At 36.7% G+C, this 21,049-nt stretch overlaps 1 protein-coding gene across 3 annotated transcripts in view; it reads left to right on the top strand.

The window, feature by feature from the left end:
• Positions 1–21,049, top strand: part of MAEA (macrophage erythroblast attacher, E3 ubiquitin ligase) — a 53,650-nt gene that overhangs the window by 18,972 nt on the left and 13,629 nt on the right. For all 3 annotated transcript variants that reach the window (XM_061993868.1, XM_061993867.1, XM_061993869.1), the window contains 2 exons: positions 2,982–3,185; positions 19,025–19,147. In XM_061993868.1, coding sequence (XP_061849852.1) covers positions 2,982–3,185; positions 19,025–19,147 — 327 coding nt within the window. The remainder of the gene's footprint in view (positions 1–2,981; positions 3,186–19,024; positions 19,148–21,049) is intronic.

The raw sequence follows: 21,049 nt of genomic DNA, 5'->3' as shown, positions 1-21,049 counted from the left end.
AGGTGTGTAGTAATGATATGGAGGAGTAAGTTATTTACTTGTTAAATCTTCCGCTGGCTGCGGGGGTGTGTCTGAAGGCATTGCTGAATGTTTTGGGTGCAAGGCTTCATTTTAGTGTAATTGCTCATTTGTTTTTGACTGCTTGTAAGACTGTGGGGAAAATGCTAGCTGCTCAAAGAACAAAAGGCAAAAAAATCTATTTAACAGTAAAAGTCATCTGAAAAACAAAGGTCTTGTTTCTGTTCCAATCTCTTAACTCCAGCTGCCTTCTCTGTAATCTCTGCCCTGAGCAAAATGATTGTTTTCTTTAGGGCCTTTGGACCCATGTGGGATCTCTGTTTTCTTCTCTGTTTAGACAAGGATCTGATGAACTGCTGAGATGGCTGTAATAGAATTAGATGATCCCTTTATTTAACACCTTACTCACTCTTAAAAGAGCTTTTCAACACAGCAGGTTTCTTAAATTCTGAAAAAGATCCTGGGGAAACCTAGGCCTTTGTGTTTTCCTCTTTATATCCTGTTTATTATACTTGTTCCCTCAAGTTCTATTAATGTCTAGCAGGGCAAGTCCAGATAGACTTGCCTCAGAGCACTTTGAAAAGAATTCAGAGCCTTTCTGAACGGAGTACAAGGATGAAAAAAAACCAGCAAGAGCTGTATAAATTCAGATACAAAACCAGACAAGGATAGCCTTTTGGAATGAAAAGGGGCTCAACCTCATCCCTGACTGCCTTGAATTCTTTTCCTTGCATTCAGAATAATTCTCGAGATTGCCTTCATATCTGATAATACTGCAGACATTTAGCAAGTGAAAGTGGGTTTTGGCTTGAGTTAGTGTTTGCTGAATAGGAAACAACTCAGTTTATAACTTGAACAAAATGCTAATCTCTAAGCCGTATGTTACAAAATGAAGCTAAATTCAGTAACAGAAATAACTCAGACTTTGATAAAAGTAACTCAAGCTATAGATGTTTACATGCATTTGAGTAAAAGACTATGTGGTAGAGTGAATAGGATTTTAAATACTTGAATTTGTTTTTGAGGACCAAATCAGAGTGAGGTATTAACTGGGTGTGCAGATTTTGTCTGGGATAGAGTAAATTGTCATAGTAGCTGTCATAAGGCCATGTTTGGAAGTCATACTGAAAACAGTGTTGATAATGCAGAGATCACACAAGTAGAGTCAACACCTTTTCTACTCCTCCAATGAGGAGGCTGAGGGTACACATGGAGATGGAAGGGGACCCAGCCAGGACAGCTGACCCCAACTTACAAAAAGGATATCCCGTTCCATATGGCATCATGCTCAGCATATAAAGCTGGACGAAGAAGGAGGAAGGGGGATGCATGTTCAGAGTGATGGGGTTTGTCTTCTCAAGTAACCATTACTTGTGATGGAGCCCTGCTTTCCTGGAGATGATCGAACACCTGCCTGCCCACAGGAAGTAGTGAATGAATTCTTTGTCTTGCTTTGCTTGCAAGCAAGACTTTTGCTTTACCTGTTAAACTGTTTTGTATCTCAACCTATGGATTTTCTCATTTTTCTATCTCTCTCCCCCATCCCAGTGTGAGGGAGTGAGCATGTGGCTGTGAGTGTCTTAGTTAACACCTGGGATTAAATCATCACAGTGGATAAAATGTTTAGTAGGCTTTTCTTGCACAAATTTTCATTTATTTCACCTTGCTTTTCAAATAGTGGTCCTTCCAGAAGTCATCTGTAAATGAGCATGCATGGTAAAAACAATTAGAACCACCCAGTGCTTCCAGAGCTGGGAAGTTAACCATGCCAGCATAGAGTGCAAAGTGCTAAAAGCTGGCAAGGTTATTTGGTCTAGACTTGTTTGGCAAACCTGGGTGAACTTTCCTGTTGCCGTAGCTGTGCAGTGTTCATACATAAGTCAGCAAGCTTAAAGTCACCCCAAGTAAGGCAACACAACCTGAAATTGCATCACTAGTGATACATTGCAGATGGGAGAGGTACTAAGCCTCTCTCATCTTCTGGTTTGCTTTTACCTTAGCAAGCATATAAAAGCACTGCAAGCTTCCTTGTGTTCTGTAGCCTGGCATGACCCACACTTGTCACGTGCTGTGCACTGAGTCAGCTGGCTTTGAATTACGGTATGTCTAATAAAATTGTCTGGTAACATTTGCAGCATAGCCATGTAACTTGAAGGCTGAAGCAAAGTAAGTATGACATGAGTGTTTTGGATTTTAATTTAGAAAATAAAATGTTGTGGAGGGTTTTTTCAGAGGGATGTGTGATGCACTAGATATACCAATATCTAGTTAGTCATTCTGCTTTCCTCTGGACAAAGTCACTTTCCTAAGTTAGGCCCAACAGTAGATCCGTGTTTCCAGGGTAGCAGTTAGGTAAAATAATACCAGTTTGACTAAGCTGATAATTTTTGAAAAGTAACACTAAGATCCTTGAATTCAGGGTGCCAAGAGGCCAAATGTTTGTACAGTTTTCATTGTTGCATGACTGATTAAAATGGCTCCAGTGCATTAGAAGTAACATGAGTTTACTCTACATCACTCCCCAGCAGAACTAATTCAGAAGGACAGCTGCTTGAAGAAGAAGCCATGCATAGGTTAGGGGTGAAAATTCATGATTTTCAATTGTTTGGACCAGATGACTGCAAACCTTTCCAAAGCTCTTTGAAGACTGTTACAGCAGTTGCTGCTGTAGTTGTGAAGGTGGTGTTTTTTGGGACTGACTGCACATTAAGCGAAAAAATGCATATACTCATAATGTCAAATAAGTCAAAACTTGTTTATATGCAAGAATATCTCAGAAGTGGACCAGCCACAGTGAAACTTATGTGCTGCCAATGGAATTGTCTTTCTAAATAAAGAAATGCTATTTCTATAACTATATAACATGTATCAAATCATTACAAACGATTCTTAGTGTATTTTGCTTTAAAAGTAAATTGGAAATGTGTAGCTCTTACTTGTTCCTGTTAACTTTTACTTTTTAGGCAGTTGAATCAATCCAGGCTGAAGATGAAAGTGCAAAACTCTGCAAACGTAGGATTGAACATCTCAAAGAACATAGTAGTGACCAGCCAGCTGCTGCAAACATGTGGAAGAAGAAACGTATGGATCGTATGATGGTGGAACACCTCTTACGCTGTGGCTACTACAATACAGCTGTAAAACTAGCAAGACAAAGTGGTATTGAGGTTGGTAGCAATGTGCACTAACTTACTAATAAAATGACAGTAAAGAGGAAGCTGGCAAATAAGAACAAGCTGGTTTAGCCCTGTAGAAGCTATTTTAATGTGTTAGTATGCCATTAGTGCTAATGTTTATCTGTTAAGCTCTTTCGCCCTGTTCTTCTTACTTGATGTAAATTGTGCTTTAATGTATTTAATAAGTCACAATTGAAGACATAACTTCTAGTCACTAATTAAATGCTTTTAGATAAACACCTTGCCCTATTAAAACTTTAAGTAATTTTCAAATGTCATACAGAATTTCTTGTTAGAGGCCTTTAGGCTGCTGATTAAGCAGTTGGTGGAGCTTCCCATCTGTCTAGCTGCACTTAAATGATATGTGTAGGTGACCAGACTGAGCAGAACAGCATATGCTGATTGCAGGAACAACTGTTTTATTGTATCATCCTACTGCTTCATGCACCAAGAGGAAAGCTGGCATGTACTTTGGAAAATAAATCTTGATACAATTGGGGGTTTTAGTAGTCAGTATGTCTTGCATGGTCTGTAGCAACTTTTTACTGTTTTGCTTGTTTTGCCATTTATTATTCTGTGGCTGGCACTTTTCAGTGGTTATCTAGTTGTTTTCACTTTGATCTCGCAATTGCTTATTAAGTGTTTGGAGCTGATGCACGTTGATGTAGCTTCTTTACACTGAGCAATGAATCCACAATGTGATCTTCCAACACCTCCAAGGACATTAAAACTGATTCTTTAAGAATTTGCTGTTAAATTTGCAAAACATTATTTTTCTGGATACAGTTGACATTTGTTATTTGATCCTTGGTGATTCTTTGGGTATTCCTGATTGCAGAAGATATGCAACTCATCTACTTAAAATCTTTCAGCTATAAAGATGCTCAGAGCTTAGTTCTGTTGTGTGACGTAGGTGCTTGTACTTTCTTAGGTGACATACTTGAATGCATCTCTCTGAGATGTGGGAGATTTTTGTTACTGGTGTTAAATTACAGCATATATATTTGTTCTTTGTCTTGTACAAGGAGCCTCTCTGTCACATGTCTTAGTTACTCTTTGGCTGCTTTACCTGTCTGTTCTTGATCAACTAGCAGTGATTTCACTAAATACCAAAAAGAAAACAAGGTGGAGGTTGAGTGGAAGGAAAATAAATGGGTTGCAAACTATTAATAGGAAAGAAGAAATTTCCTAATCTTTCCTATTAATAGGAAAGAAGAATTTCCTGAAGAAATTCACTGAAGAGAGGCTGCTGTGCCTCACTAAAGATAGCCCATGCATGTGCATCAAAAAACTGAGATGACTGTTCTGGTATAATTGTAGCTGAATGGTCAGCTATACTTCTGGTAGATCTTTCCCCTTGTTTTGAGCAGGAGCTCATCTACTGCTGAATCATCATGTTACCATACCTACTAAGTCTGCTGAAAACGCACTATGGAAATATTTTCACTTTCACAGCAAGTTCTATTATGCTTGATTAAGCAATGCTCAGCTTTGGTTTAGACATGAGCATGGAAGTCTGTCATGATACACTGCAGGGCCGTGTGATACGAAGTGCTGCAGTTGTGAAGCCTTAAAGTTTTCCATTCGGTTTGCTGATTAGTAACTTCTGTGTTCTAAAATAAAAGCTTTAAATAAGCTTTTTTAACTTAAAATAAGCTTATTTAACTTCTACTTTCAAGCCTGAGTATTTTTATTTGCATAACATCAAAGTAATTTGAATAACACAGAACTTAGTTGCCCATGTTGAGTACAGTAAGGCCGTATTTCTTTTAGTTGGCTGAAATTTTGTATTTTACTTGACATTTAAGCTTATGTTTTGGCTAAATGAGGATAGGCTTTCCTTAGTCTCTCATACTCTATGGTGATACTCATTATGAACAGCTTTTAGAATGGTAAGATAGTGAAATTTGGTTGTTACACAGAATTTGTGGGTTTGCTGCCTTAAGACAGTTACTCTTGTTTCTTTTTGTTCCTTCTTTGCTGAAGGATATGAAAAATGAAACATTCTCTAATGCTTCATAATGTAACTTTGATAACAAAATATCATGGTATTCTTCTCTCATCCAAAGTAATCTTTCTGTTTACTGTAGTCTCAACTGTAACTTTGACAAATGTCTCTGCTACTGCAGAGTTCAGGATCACATTGATGATCCTGGTTATGGCTATTACTCAATTTATTTATTATTATTTAATTGAGACAATATTGAGACAATACTGTTACCACTGAATAGGCACTGTACCCTAAATAGGATCTCGAAAAATCTGGGTTTTTGCTCAATTTGTTCTCCAACCAGAAATGAGGCTAGTGGACAAGTTGAGTGTGACATAGCAATGTGTTTTTGTGGCAAAGAAAACTCAACACTCTGGATTGTATCGGGATGAGCATCAGCAGCTGGACAAGGGTGGTGATCCAATCCCTCAACACTGGTTGAACCAATCTGGAGTGCTGAATCTAGTTCTGGACTCCTCAACTGATACTAGGGTGTGGAATCTCCTTGTACTTGATGATATTCAAACCCAGATTGGGATGGACAAGGTCCTAAGTAATGTGTTGTAGATGACTACTCTTGGAGCAAGGAGATTACACAACCTCCAGAGGTCCAAATCTCAACTGTTCTGTGATTCCATTTCTGCAATTGCAGGCCAAATGTCTCAAAGTGCTCTTTGCTGCTATTTGAAAGGTTGAAGGAATCTGCTCTTTCCATTTCAGTTGTAGCTTGTGGATCCTAGGTGAAGCATCTTTCCATAGCTGTTAGACCAGTCCTGGAGGCAAGTCTCAACCTGCATGTTTTAAGTTCTTTGCATGGCTTCAGAATGTTGAGACCTGCGGAGCTACTGAGGTACTTCATGGGTGGAAACAGCTTAGAAACATTCTGTTTCAGCGACTAAATGCAAACCAGATGTTTGCCAATAATACACAGCAGTTTGCTCAAACATCAGCTGTGCACCACAGTGTCCACATCTAATAATTACTGATAGACTGGGACAAGTTGTAGTCTGCTTTCTAAATGAACTACCTTCATAGGAACGGTACTCTTGAATCTTTGTAATGTAAGATAAGCACTTAAAAGCCATGGTTATAAACTAGGAAGCAAACAGCTATGAGAAGAAATGCTGGATGTGGAAAATTACAGGGAAGTTTAAAGAGCTAGGTTCATAACTGCTAAAGTTAGGCATAACTTCTGACATGCAGCATATTAGAAGCATAATGTTATTCAGCAATATAAGAAATTAACCATAAGCATGCAATTGTGTGATATGTCTTTGAAGAAAAATGTCTTTAAAACAAAGTAATGGAGCTTGGGAAAGTAAACTGAAACGTGAGTAATACTAAAGTAAGTGCTGACAGTCAAGGACAGAAATGTCATGTTTGTGCCAAAGTAAATATAGGGGAGGGGATGCTGCTGTGGACACTTTCTTGATATCTTCTGACTCCTTAATAATATGAAAACCAGTTTGGATTGAAGAGGAAAAACTAGATGTTAAGTTTTTGTTATTGCACACAAATTAAGCTTATCAGTATCAGCTTTTTACACTTAATAATGATCTTATTTTGACTCTATTATTACTTTGGAGTGCAACACTAATATAAAAATGCTTATTTTCATCTGCAGGTTCATATTTTCAGCTAGTTGGCAGAGTTTTCTGTTAACTTAAGCTTTGTTATTCTGTGTGCTGCTGCATTATGTTATCTGGCTTCTGTACCATCGATTGACAAATTAGTTTGGGAAATGTGGTCTTTCCAGTAGGAAGTTGGTTGCTGTTTATATGTAGGTTTCATAATTGGATTATATATGTAGTGCTTTCTTTGCTTCTTCCAGGGATGATTGTTTTCTTAAATTTCATGGATTTCTAGCGCCTTTTTTAATGGACTAGGAAGGAAAAAAACCTAGAAAGTGTCCTATGTTCTGTGCTTAATTATGACCGCCATAGTGGGTTTTGACTATGTGAATGAAGACAAATGCAGATTTTTGAAGCTGGCAATCTCTCTTATCATACGCTATAAATCCTCTGTCTTTACTTAGTTCAGTTTAGTAAAAGAATGGATGTATTTGCCTTAATTCTGTTTCTGTACAAAAGATGTATGAGTAGCAGTGTTTTTTTTCTGTGAGGAACAGTGTAAATTTAAGTGCCGGTGTGTCGGAGTAGGAAGCAGAGGATTCAGACATATATAAACCAATGAGGGACAGAAGTACTACTGCACCCCCAGGGAGGCTGGTCAGTGGCACTGTAGGGATGGCAAATATAAGAGAATGAGTTGAATTAACTTTTCAGTAGCTTAAAACTTGCTTAAGATCTTGCATCATGTGTTATGCATGCCATTCTGAGTTATGGAAACTGATGTTCTTGGGTCAGTAATTAAGTGCATCATTCTTCAAAGTTCCTTAACTGGCCATTTGCATTAATACCACAGTGTGCTTTTTGCATTTGAACATTGTGGGCAGGGAAATTTGAGTATTCTTTTGCCACACATATGACTGTTGCCGTTCACCTGGATTAGCACTATTAAACCAGCTGACAGCAGTCCTGAAAAGATAAGTGTTCTTGAAATGTGAGTTCAGATCTGCCCTTTTTGTCAGTGGTTTCCTCCTTGAGCAAAACTTCTAAATCTGTGATAACAGTTATTCCTTGGAGAGTATCAAAACTCTGCAAATGTCAAAAGGCCAGATATTGCAAAGCCATTCTGAAAAAGTTTAAAAAACTTTTTAAAATAAGTATAAAAATGAATTACTGAATTAGTGTAAAAAAGGAATACTAGCTGCTGAAAAAAATATCCTCCATTCTCCCCTCTCTTCAGTTTGCTCCAGTTGTTCCTCTTTTCTACTGCATAAACACATAGTTTCAATTTTTGTAATTTAAAACCATTTTAAATAGATCTATGTAACTGAGTATTTGGGTGCCCAGATGGATTGTGGAGTCTTCTGCTCTGGAGACATTCCAAAACCACCTGGATGAGTTCCTGTGTGACCTACTCTAGGTGGTCCTGCTCTGGCAGGGGGGTTGCACTGGGTGATCTTTCAAGGTCACTTCCAACCCTTAAGATTCTGTGATTGTGTGAAAGATACCTGCAACATTCATATTGTGTTCCATTGTCTGAATTCTGTTATGGAAGATAATAAAGTCTTATTTGATGTCCTTGGAAATAAGAGAAACTTGATATTCAGGTCAAGCTTGCATGGCTTTTCACCAAGTACCTGATCTCTTCTTCATACTCTTGCACATGATTGTTCCTTTTGTCAACTCCAAAGTTAAAAGATCTCTTACTTTAGAAAAGTGTTTCACAATGGTCTGGATTAGATCCTTTACCTGCGAGGTCAGAAGAAGATTCGTGAATTATCTTTTTGTGTTGGGGCTGTTAGTCTAGAAAAGAGGAGACTGAGGGGGGATCTTCATAACATTTACAAATATCTAAATGGTGAGGGGCAGGAGGTTAGGGCATCCCTTTTTTCTGTTGTAGCTAGCAACAGGATAAGGGGTAATGGGATGCAGCTGGAACACAAAGTTCCGTTTAAACATAAGAAAAAACTACTTTACTGTGAGGGAGCAGTGGCACAGGCTGCCCAGAGGGGTTGTGGAGGCTCCTTCCTTGGAGGTCTTCAAGACCCGAATGGACACGTTCCTATGTGACCTGATCTGAGTGAACCTGCTTCTGCAGGGGGGTTGGACTAGATGATCTCTAAAGGTCCCTTCCAACCCCTACCATTCTATGGTTCTATGAATATCTCACTGAAGCTGCCATTTTTTGAGATCATCTTTTCCTGGAATAACTGTTGCTATCAATGACTTCTTTTCCCTGGGAGAAAAAAAAAAGAGAGAGATTGAAAATGACCTCCACACTTTTGAACATTCTAAACAGGAACAATATTCTTACAGTGAAAGAAAAATGTTCCCTGAGTATAATACTATTCTGATTAAAACATGATTTGTTTAGTTCTTACTGAAGCTCACTTCCTGGCTGTTGACAGTGGAGAGCGAGTGCTATTGAACACATAACTGCTTGCATTTTAAGGAAAGTTTCTTATTTAAGAAGCTGATTGTCTTTGCCTGTCTCACTGGACTAGAAGTTTCTTATCTTTGTAGCTGATGTTCTTTTTCTGAGGGATATACAGGACAGAAGCATTTTGTGGTCAGTGAATGTCCACAACGGCAACTAGCTCTGCACATCAGGAGGAGTGGGCAGGCAGATTATTGCTTTTGTGTTTCTGGTGTGTGATCTGTGCTCCACTGAGTCTTTTAGCTTTGCTAGAACAGCATTCCACTTCATGAACGAGTAGACTATTGCCATAACAGACTGATAGTACGTATGCATGGAAAAAATAAGCATGTGCTTTGATACAGCTTTGTTCCACCAGTCATCTCCTCAAAGGCCTGAAATGACTATTCATATTTAACCTATATTGTTGGGTGAATTAGAAGTGGAAACTTAAATCTAGAGCGAAACTTAAATATAGGAAACTTAAATTTAGGAGTGACATTTCAATCTAAACTTAAATCTGAAAAACAAATAACAAAAAAGGTACACAATATGGTATAAGAGCATTGGATCAGTAAACTTGTGATACTTGGTCAGGATGGATGTTAATAATATGTGATTGCTTCAGTGAGAAATTCATATGAATGTTTAGAAGAAATTAGGTTTGAGTGATGGATATTAAAGATAAAAGCTGAATAAGTATTTCTCTGAACAATCTATACTGTAGCTGTAGAAGTCTTCTTTAAGATATGTAGTCCAAGAATGGCTTGTAGGCAAACACATAAATATGTATTAAACTAATGAAAACAAGTTTATATTCATAACACTTAAGTTCTAAATAGGCAAGTGATATTTGTCCAAATTTCTTTGCTTCACTGTCATGCAGAATGTGGGCATGCTGATTTTTCTAAATACATGCTGAGCGGCAAAAGGTGTTTTGTCTAGAACTATTTGTGTCATTCTCATGTGACTTGCTGTTCACACACTAAAGACGCTTGAGAAAGCTACATCTGAAGGCACTCCTGAGCTGCCATGCTTTATTTAAGGTTCCAGGATGTTAACTTCTACTGATTTGAGCTATCTTACAGTAGTAGACTATAGAAGAACAACTCAGAAACTCATTTAAATGTATTTTGGCTGTTCATAGCGTAGGCATGGCAACTTCCACTAGATTGGTATAATGAGTGTCTGGGTGTGTTCATCTGAATTTCAAAGTGCTGTAATTCCTGAACAGCCTTACATCTGCAGTTTGTCTCAAGCATCTTTGGGAATTAGAATTATGTAAATGTGAAATAGTCAAGATCAATGCAGAATAACAAACTCTCGTTACAAATTACTTGATGCTTCAAAAGGCAACAACATGAAGTGTGCTGTGATGTTGAATGCCTTTTATTTTTCAATCCTTTTAGACAACATGGGTTACCTGTAGTGTATCATAACAGAGCTGATTTATTGCAAAACACTTAGTCTAGAAGGTTAGTAATTCAAGAAGGATTCTTGGATTGAAACTGTATCTAGATGGAGAGTGGTGGTACCACTTGTAGATCACCTTCATGTAGAAGAGGTTTCATTTCAGTTATGCCTCTGAGATTTTTCTTACTGTATGGCCTTCCTGTCAGACATTCCTTCAAGGTATAGATGTTACTTTACATTTAACACTTTCTCTTATTACTCTACCAGGTGACAGGAGTTTTCTTTCTGTGAATGTGTGTATACAGAGTGATCCTGCTTAGACAAATGCTGCAGGGCTCATACAGGGTTAGTTGCCTTACCTCTCCTAGAAGAGGCTACAACAGAAAATGGCCAAGGTAGAGCTAAGACAACATTCCCCTTTTTTTTTCCCCTCCCTGACTAATGATGCATCTTAAGCTCTAGAGGCTTGGTCGCATTACTCTAGCGTAGTCATTTATTACTGTGCTTAGTGTGATAGACTGTATTGTTGGATAAGGTGCAGTCATTTGCTCAGCTACAAAAACTGCTGAGGCAGGAGTAGAGGATGCACTGGGAAACAGCTTGCTAATAACCAACCTAAGTGCTAGCTGCAACTGTGAGGCTCTACTAAAAGTGACTTATGTGCATGAGCAAAAATAGGCAAATGAAACATTTTGACTCTGGAGCAATCAGTACCAGAATGTGTGTAGTTTTGGTGACCACACCTTGGGAAAGCTATTAAAAAAAATTGGAGGGAGATGGGTAGAAAACAGGGGGATGAGTGCATTTGCTAGGTAGGAGAGAAAAATTGTTTACCAAGGAATTTCATAAATCTAGTGCAGAAAGGCTTAGGGAGGAAACAGTGTGGAATCAGAAGTCAGAAAGATCCAAGTTTGAAATCAGGTGTAAGATCACAACATGATTTAATCACTGGAACCAACTACCAAAGAAGTACTATCATCTCCTAATGTCAGATGGAGACAATAATCTAAAGGTAATGACAGTTTAAGTTACTGAGGTCTTTCAGAAATAACCTAGTAAAATTAAAAGGACTGTGCTATACAGAGGTTGTGGAAGATGCTCTCATGTGAAAGCTCAACTGTACATCATGGAATACTGTGTTTACTTTCTAAACAAACTTTTCTGTCTCTTCTTGTTGATGAATCTGTGGTTTGTTGTTTTTCAAACAACTAGCTCTGCAGCTGGCTTGTGAGTAGGACATTTTGTCAATTACTCTGTTTATTTTCTCTGTAATCCTGTTAATATGTGTAGAATTATAACACTTAATAGTAGCTTAATGAACTTCAAACAACTACTATTTTATTAGCAGAGAGTAAGGAGGGCTTATAGTTTGTGCCTCAGTTCAACTCATTTTTCAGTAACTCTGTTGCTGTACTGTCACCACCTGTGCCATTGTTTTCTTAGTTTGTATTTCCCTTCGATCTCACTGCAGTTTATCCGTACTCTGCATTGCCTTTGAAGAAGCTGTTGTAACCAGCAGCCTTTTATTCCTCAGGTTGTATAGGATTAGAGGAGTAGGGTGGCAGTCTCAGTTCGTTACTGCCATTGAAACTTCTTACCCACTTTTCACCTGCACATTGTTTTTTTTCTTCATGTGCTTTCAAGTATGCAGTATAACTGACATGTTTCAGTCTTCCTGTTCCTGATAACTGTTGTCACCCTTATTGTTTTCCCCCCACTGCAGATCTAATCTAACATCTTTCTTCTTCCCCAGACAGTCCTGTTTTTTACCTTTTACGTCCTTGCATCTGCCTTATTCCCAAGTTCTGTAACAATCACAGCATCTAGAATATCCCTGGATTTCCTGTGCGTTCATCAAAAGGGAAATGTTAACAAATTAATAAAAAACAGACTAATTTGACCTTTTTGTTTGTTCATTACTGCATTTCTGTTTCACTTCTATAGAAGGGTTAGGCTGCAAGTTGAGGGTATGTAGTGCAGTATGTGAGTAGTCACTGAAAGCTTAACTTTGCTTTTTAATAAGTAGTTGTTTTAGAATCATTGAAGTAAGTGTTTTATTGTATTTCATTGCTAAGTAGTTTAAATGAAAGCTTACTATACTCTTGAATGTTAAAATGCATCAGCAAGGCCTTTTTAAAATGAAGGTAGTGCTCTTATGCATAGATAGTCAATCTTATTAAAACTGTCAGTGGTACATACTCTTGGCAACAAGCCACTGATAGCTTGAGGCATACTGGCCTATTTTCAATTTCATATTGATTCTAGTAAGCAATTAAAAATAAACAATTTCCATGTTCAAAAACTACATAAACACCATCTTATGATATTATGAATCACCTACTTTTATACAACAAATAATGTCTCTTCCACCTGTTGTTTTTATTCCACCATGGAGGCTTTCTTGTTCACAAAATGCTACCTTTGACCACCTGACTCAAATCTCTTTATGTCTTGCCTTAAGCCTAGTGTTTCTTTTTTTAATGAATTGTCCTGTTTTGAATATAGGTCGTGGGGGATATGAAAATATCAAATATTTCGTGTTTTATTACTCATTTTTGTTTGGTTTTGAGCCTTGTTAAAGATTCCCATTTTATATGTTAAATATTCTGAGGTTTATTTTAATGCGTAAATGTTCATGTGAACTATAAGGGATTTTATCATGCATTCTTTCTGACAGTTTTCCAGACTTCAGTCTGGGGGTGTCACGAAAATCCTTCAAATCATGTGCAGAGTGGAGACTGATGTAACGTTTTAAAACCTGGAGCAGTCAGGTCAAGTCATTCCTCTCTATCAGTTAGACCCCTCACATAAACATTTAGAGCAAAAGCTGTACTACTACTAGAGAGATGCTGCTTTTTTTTCTTTTAAAGCCGTTTTTGACAGAGGATGAAATACAGAGTTGCTGTTTGCTTTTATTTGGTGCAAAAGAAATGAGCAGTTTTCTTGGTGAACTTAGATCTGAAGCTGTATATTGAAGATTTTGGGGATTATATTTGGGAATGCTCTAGTCAAAACCCTGTCTTACATATTAAAGTGACAAAATCATTGCTGACTCTTAAACTATTTGTAACGAGGTTCAAATCTGTGCTGTACCTTACATACTAATCTGCATATTGCTATCTCTTCATTATGAGTCTGACTAAAGAGTTACTATAGTTTAAATGAAAAAATTGTAATTTGCTTGAAGTGTAGTTACCATGCAAAGATGTTTCACTTTTTAAGAAAATGAAATTATATGAAGGCTTCTGCTTATATGCTGATATCTAAATAGAAAGAGCCATTTTTAAAGGCATCTCAGGGCACTCTTAAGTCACCACATTTTGAAGTCACTTCTAGTATGTGACTAAACCAGAATTTTTTTGATGGAGTTACTGTTGTTGAACTTTTATCTTACTTTGACTACTGAAATGCATTTAATTGTAGTGAAGTAAATGAATTTTACTGGAGGTCTTTTGGAATACAAGATTTCTGTGCAAATACTTGAGGATGTTATCGTCAGTTGCACAAGTCCTGCCAAAGAAGAAAGGCTAACAAACTCGATAGACATTCACTGTTTTTTAGCAAGGTTCTGCTTTTTATTTTCTTTTGTTACTTACTTAGTTCCTGTAAAAATGTGGAACTACTGTTGTTTTTTTTCCAGTTCACTGCTGAATTCTCTTAATTGTGCAGGACTTTAAAGTTACAAACTTTGTTTGGCTTGAAAGACAGTCCACACTTAATTGTATGGTTGCCAGTTTCTCAGTTCACAGTTTTGTAGTAGACATAGCTGTGTTTAATTTCAAATTCATGTGAAGCTATAATATCTTCCAGTTAAAACTAAATTACCCTACTGCTTTCAAACGCACCTTCTTACTATTTCACAGATATTGTTGTATTTTTTCAATGACTCCTTCTTCCTTTCTGTACTACAACCATGTGTACTGTATGAAGCTATATTCTGAATACCTTCTCTATGGGGAAGAACTTCAGATCATCTTTCCAGTGTTGACTCCTTAGTGTCTAATAACCAGTACACATTTGCTGCAACCTTTCTCTCCAGTGACAACAGATGCTGGAGCCTCCTACAACCGGGGCACTGCTGAGGAGAGCAACCTGGCAAGAAGTGAGATCTGCTGAGAACCCTGCCCCTCTCAAACCTTGTTCAAACTGTCCAGAGAGTCCAAAAGCTGTTTGAAGGAGGAGACATGAATATACATGCTTGGGATGTTCTTACTAAGAATCCATCCCAGAAAATGGAAATGCCATACACGGATATAGCTTTCATGTTGGCCAAGAGTATGTATGTAGTAATAATAATCACAAAGGAATCCTTATTCTTCATAGTATTTTATACCTTAATAATTGGAGTTCTGTGTAGAATCATGGGATTGGTAACCTCCCTCCCTGGAGGCATTTGCAGCTTAAAAAGAAGCAGTGATATTTTAAAAGCTATATATATGTAAATCAGGCAGAGCACAGGGTGATAGATAGATCTACTCTCTAAGTCAGTCCATCTGATTTTACTTAAGTGTCTTCAACCTTCATGTGCGGTTTTCTCTTATAATACATATTTTTCTCCAAAGTGTGCACTATTGTAATGGAATTAAATAGACCTTTTATGATAAAGTTCATCCACTGCTGAAATAGTTGCACTTCTGATACCTGGTTGGTGACTGTGGAATAGAAGGAAAAGTTAGGTTACTTTAGTCCAATAGATTTTGTCATTTCTGCTTAAAAACCTATGTGGTACTTTGTTGCTTATACTAGAAGGAAGAAGAACACTTATACGGTGTTCCCTTTCTTTAGTGTTTGGAGTTAGAGGCGTTCCTGAGCCATTTGATGCTGGTTTTCAGTATTATTGCAGAAGCCCAACTAAATGAAAGTTTGATTTTGTTCAGACTTTCTACCCAATGACTGGGACTCTGAATTTGTAAGCAAATTAAGATAAGGTAATCAAGATAAAATCAGATGTGGGGATGCACAAGAGGCTGGAGAGTCAGTGCCAAGAGTTACAGTTTGATAACTATGAAAATAATCTATGAAGTGCAGAGTTCTAAGCTTCTGCAGTGCTGCAAGTACTGCAAAATGCTTTTTCAAAGTGAGACAAATTATGAAAGAAGGAAGAACTTTACAGTATTGCAAAAGGTTGTGACTAAAGTCTTCAGAATTGCTTTTTAACTTATATACAAATCAGAAAGTGTTTGCTGTGATGCTGAATGATATGTCAGTGAGAGGAGCAGTATGCAGGTGACAGATTTCTTCCTTCAACGTTTTTTCCACCTGCCAAACCAGTGGCAATATTTCTCTAAAATTACCTATTTACGTTCCTTCCATTTTATATGTAAACAAATTATATAAGAGAATGTTTTCATAACAGCATGCTACATCTTAATGCTGATTTGGGAACTGGGAAAGTGTTTCTGTGTGGTTTACAGCCTGGACAACTCTGAACTGCAGAATACCTTCAGAAAACTGTTCAGGATTGGGGTCTAAATGCAGTTTTTTTATGGCTTCGAACAAGATACTTCTTAAAACTGCCAACACTGTTAACTGGTTCTCATCCTTTCAGAATAGTTCTCCAGAGTAGTAGAAGAGCTCTGCTGGTTTTGATAGATAAATAATTCCCTGATACTCCCTTCTTCTTTATTCTTGGCTAATGAAATAGGCCATGGAGAACCATCAAGAGCAGGCACCACCAAGAAAGGAAGATAGGAAAACATGATCAGATTGAGAAAAACTTGGGTGATGTGAGCACATGTAGGTTTTTTTAAAGGTTTATTTTCTAATTATGTCTTAATGTTTTCCTTCTGTCAATCTGGATGATTAAGGCTTCTAACTACTTTTTATCCAATGGAAAAGCTATTTCTTTCCCTACTAATGCACTTCTTAATGTGTTTTTTTCTATTGTTGCCTTACTTTCTATCTAGTCAGCAGAGAAGAAAATCCTGTTTATTGGTGCAATTTAAATGTGATTGTTAGTTCTGAAAGAAACTCTTTAATTAAAAATGTTCTCCTCTGTTTTCTGGATACATACTGTCTATTTAATAGAAGTGGCTGCCAAGCTCTGCCTTCTTTTGGCAAGTGCAAATCTAATTAGCATTCCTCTACCAAACAGAACCTTTTATTTTAAATTTGCAAAAGGAATTTAGGAGTTCTCTTTTTTTATTTTAAGTTTTGTCTGTCTCTGCAGCAACGACAATCTTTTTGCTCCTAGTTAAGCGTTGCTAACAAGTGCTTTAAAGACTTTAAACAAGTGCTACCCTTATGCTTCTTCAAAAAATAACTTATTTGTGATTAAGCTTAAACTACAAAATGAGATGAAACCAATTATTTGTTGTCTGCCTAGCATATAGAATCCTTTTTTTAATATAGAAGAAAATACTTTTGTTTTAATTTGGTGTAAAAGCAAATGCTGTTCATTAAGAGGACATGTGGCTCAAATAAGCTTGAGGAGATATATGGAGATACTATTATTTTTAACTCAAATCAAATTGCCTTTCCATTCAGCAACTCTGGAGTAATATGCAAGCAAGATAATTAATATAGTTGTATTATTTGTCAAATTATTCATACACACGAGTTACATGGGGAAGAGATGTTTTTGTGATCACCTTATCACACACAGGGAGTAATGCAGCTCTTTTTTCCATGAGAGAACATAATCAGAAAAGCCTCAGACTAACAAAAAGGAAGATACTCTGATGTTCTTGTAGGAAAACGTCATAAAATAAGTAAATTCCTTTTCTTGAATAAGTTGGCACATTCTTTCAATCCATTTGCCAACAAGTTCATAAAATAGTGTTGTGGGGGTTTTTTTTAATCCTTAAGTGTCTGACAGGCGGCAGTGAAAATCGGATCTTAATTTTGTTTTATGAACTTGTAACAGCTTTAGCTCTGACCTCAGCCTGACTTAGATGGATTTGATGCCACTAGAGCTGTGTGACGCTCTTTACTCTTTTGATGATGTAATGATTTCATTGCTGTGGTCATGCAGTCTATCAAATGTAGTTGCATATCAGCTATTCTTAATATGTTGTTTCTAAACTCACATTCGAGTCATAAGAGAAGGCTTCAGTAAAGGCTTCAACTTGTGCTGCACTTCAGAAATACGTGTGGCCTGTTTACATTTTGTGTAAATAGCCATTCTGACAAACCTAACATGATCTGATCCACTTTTCCAATAGCAGTAGGCTTCTTACATTTGTAAGGAAAAATTATCTAATGAAATGCAAGGTGTGAATGTGATATGTCTGTTGCTACTTTCACATTTTGTCTCAGGGAGGTATAAGTTCTAAGACTAAGTACATTCAACTGTTCTAACAGTTGAAAATGCCATCTGTTTCTCAAAGTAGTTTTGTTCACTAAAGCTACTGTAATATTTGTGACATTCAGCGTTTCAATTGTGTATTTTTTAGCATTTTGCTGTGGAGTCTACATAAAAATGAATTTGGTGAAAAATAAGAGTGCATATTAAATGGTTTAGTACTGGATTTCTGTTTGAGTGTTGAATTATGGTTTTCCACAGTGTATTTTGTTCTGAAAAGTGTGAACTGTCACAACATGATATATTTATGCAGCTCTGAATTAACTTCTGGCAGTGCCAATTCAGAATCGATCCAGTTTGTATCACTTGAGATCATCTACTAGAGTCTTCTTTTTTTAGGAGAAATATATGACAAAAAAAAAAAAAAACTCTTCAATAACATGCTAGATCTTAAATTGTATTTGGTTGTGTTTGCCTTGATAGGTATAAATGGGTAAAGCTTCTGGTAATTACGAAGTGGCATAGGTGTATTACTAGGCAACAATTATAATAGATTACTGCTTTTTCTGCAAAACCATCTGCTTGTGATAAGCACCTGAGAATTCTTGTAGCCCACTCATTGCCTAAGTGGTTTTTCATATAGTAACTTTGTTTTATCACCTCAGTGTCAGATATTGCGGACAGAGCTGGTGTAAGCAATTGAGGGTCTGGAGCTCTCAACATTAAGGAAAGTGAGAGAAAATATGTTGGAGACCTCAGACCACCGTAGGACTTGGCCGACTAATTACTGAGTTTTAAGCAAAATAAGGTAGATTTAGATTCTTTTACACTGGTGTGATCCAGTTGATGGATTAGACCAAGCTTTAAGGAAACCAAATACTCCAGGAACTGTGAACTGTACTGAAGTAAGTGATCATGGGATCTAGTCACTTTCTGTGCAAAGCCCATAGGTTTAATCTTTACTGTTTCCCTTTTAGTTTAAGTAGACTGAGAAAAATACTGTCACTATCAGAATATCTCAGTGCTGGAAATATAGTCTTTAAAATATACTGTAATGTTTTTATGTAAAGTACTACTATAAAAATCAGAGCTCTCTAGAACAAAGCTTTTTTTCTCTCTATATTCCAGCTCTGTGGAAGAGTAGATTGCTGTGTTTTAAGTACAATTTAACAAAACCTGCTTTCCTTTTTATTTTTTAAGGACTTGGTAAATATTGAGATGTTTTTGACTGCGAAAGAAGTGGAAGAGTCATTGGAAAGACAAGAGACTATGACTTGCTTGGCTTGGTGTCACGATAACAAATCCAGACTCAGAAAAATGAAGGTATGAGAATGTGACAGCTCTACATTTTGCTTAAATTGTGGCTTTCAAAACTACTTTGATATTTGATGTGGTCAATTGGGTTTAAATTATAGATCTTCACTGAGGCTTTGTATGAAAGTAAGGACACTAAGTACAAAATTATTCTGTTAAGAAGGTATAGGTACTTGAAGTTAAACCAGTTCATGCAAATGCCAAATCTGAAACAGAGAAACAGGTCATTTTAGAGATACAAGTGTTGACTCAACAAATTATGCTCAAATAAAATAGTATTCAGTTGATTTTAGTGTGATTTACAAATACCTAAGTGCAGATCAATATAGTGTCTTGATGCATGTGGACTTACATTTATAACTCTTCATCCTGCTGAGACTGTAACTCAGTTTATATATGAAGGTATATTAACAGTGAGATTATTTGGTAAACCTATGTCCTCAGGCTTAACACAAAGAGAAGTTTCATACAGGGTTTTGTCTTGCTGTGTGTAAGGAAATAAAACTTGAGTAAAGAACTAACTTTCTTTGAGAAACTACTGTTGAAATGTTTATTTAAAAAATAAAGGCTGTCTAATCAAGTAACAAAAACAGTAAGTTTTTTTTCCTAGCCATTGATACCATGCCCTGGACATGCTGTATCCTTGTTCCTGTGCAGGTGGTTCAAATTTCCTTGACCCTTAAATTCTGCATTTCAACACATGCTGTATATAATCTTTTTACAGGGCTTGCAGAAATCCATTTTTGACTGGTATTAACAAAAATCCCTGCCTCCCTCAAAGATATGTGTCTTTATTTTTTTAAACTAAGCACTTTTGTTAACCAAAACTGTTTGAGTGCACTTAACAATAAGCAGAGAGTGACGTTCTCTGTCACTCAGGGCTGTCAAAATGAGAATGAAGATGGGACGCAAAAGTAAATCAGCTAGTGATTACTCTAAAGAAAATGATGATCTTATTATGGAAACCATTAAAGGAAAACCAGAATTGGTATGTAAACACTATTGGATAATTATACTGCAGGAAAATAATTCCCCTTCTGTAATATTAATATGTTAAGTAACACAAGAAAATCTGAAAGTCTTACTCTTTCATCACCAATCTTCAACAAACATTAAATCAGGAAAAATCTTCCCCATCCCTCTTTTTTTTGAAAACAAGAACAACAAAAATTTATTTCTGCAAGCCCTACTATTTAAACAAACAAACAAACAAAAAGCAAAGTTAAGACTGTGAGAGATCAGAGTTGGAAGAAGAGAAATCACTATGCCGCTTTTTGAAACCCATTTATTCCGTTTCTAGTTGCTTAGCTACTCACCACTGCTAATGTTCTAGAATCTCAGTCACCATCTTAATGCAAGCCTAATCTAAAAACTAAAAAGGGAAAGCACACAGTCCAATAGTCTTTACAGATGTGAGCCATCTCAACTTATGAATAGCTTTTGTGGAATAACCTAAAGGTATAGCAAGCTGAAATACATGCATCATCTGGTTCTCTAGGACTTTTTTCTTCTAGTTACACTTGTTTGCAGAGTCCATACAGCTGTTGACTTGCAGCTTACTTGAAGATTCTTTTAAAGAAAAATACAAGCTGAAGATTATTTGGGGATATGGGTTTTTGCTGCTGAAACATTTTATTGAAATACTTGGCCCTAGGATTTAGTATTATTAACAGTTAAAAAGCAAGATCAATTTTTTAGTAGAAACAAACTTTGCTAGAATTCTGAATGAGTGTTTTGTGTAGATATGGATAATGGGGTAGTTTAAAATAGTACTATTTGAAAATTTCAGATAAAGTAGTGAAGAAATTTTTGTTCTCTGCTAAACATGGACTTGAGTTCTGAAAAATATGTGGTTGGAAAATAGCTTATTTTCTGTTCCTAAAGAAGTATATTCTAACATACGACAGAAGG

Source organism: Colius striatus, chromosome 3 (assembly GCF_028858725.1).
Source record: "Colius striatus isolate bColStr4 chromosome 3, bColStr4.1.hap1, whole genome shotgun sequence".
Lineage (NCBI taxonomy): Eukaryota > Metazoa > Chordata > Aves > Coliiformes > Coliidae > Colius > Colius striatus.
Note: the sequence above shows the minus strand (reverse complement) of the source record. Positions and strands in the feature narration are given on the sequence as shown.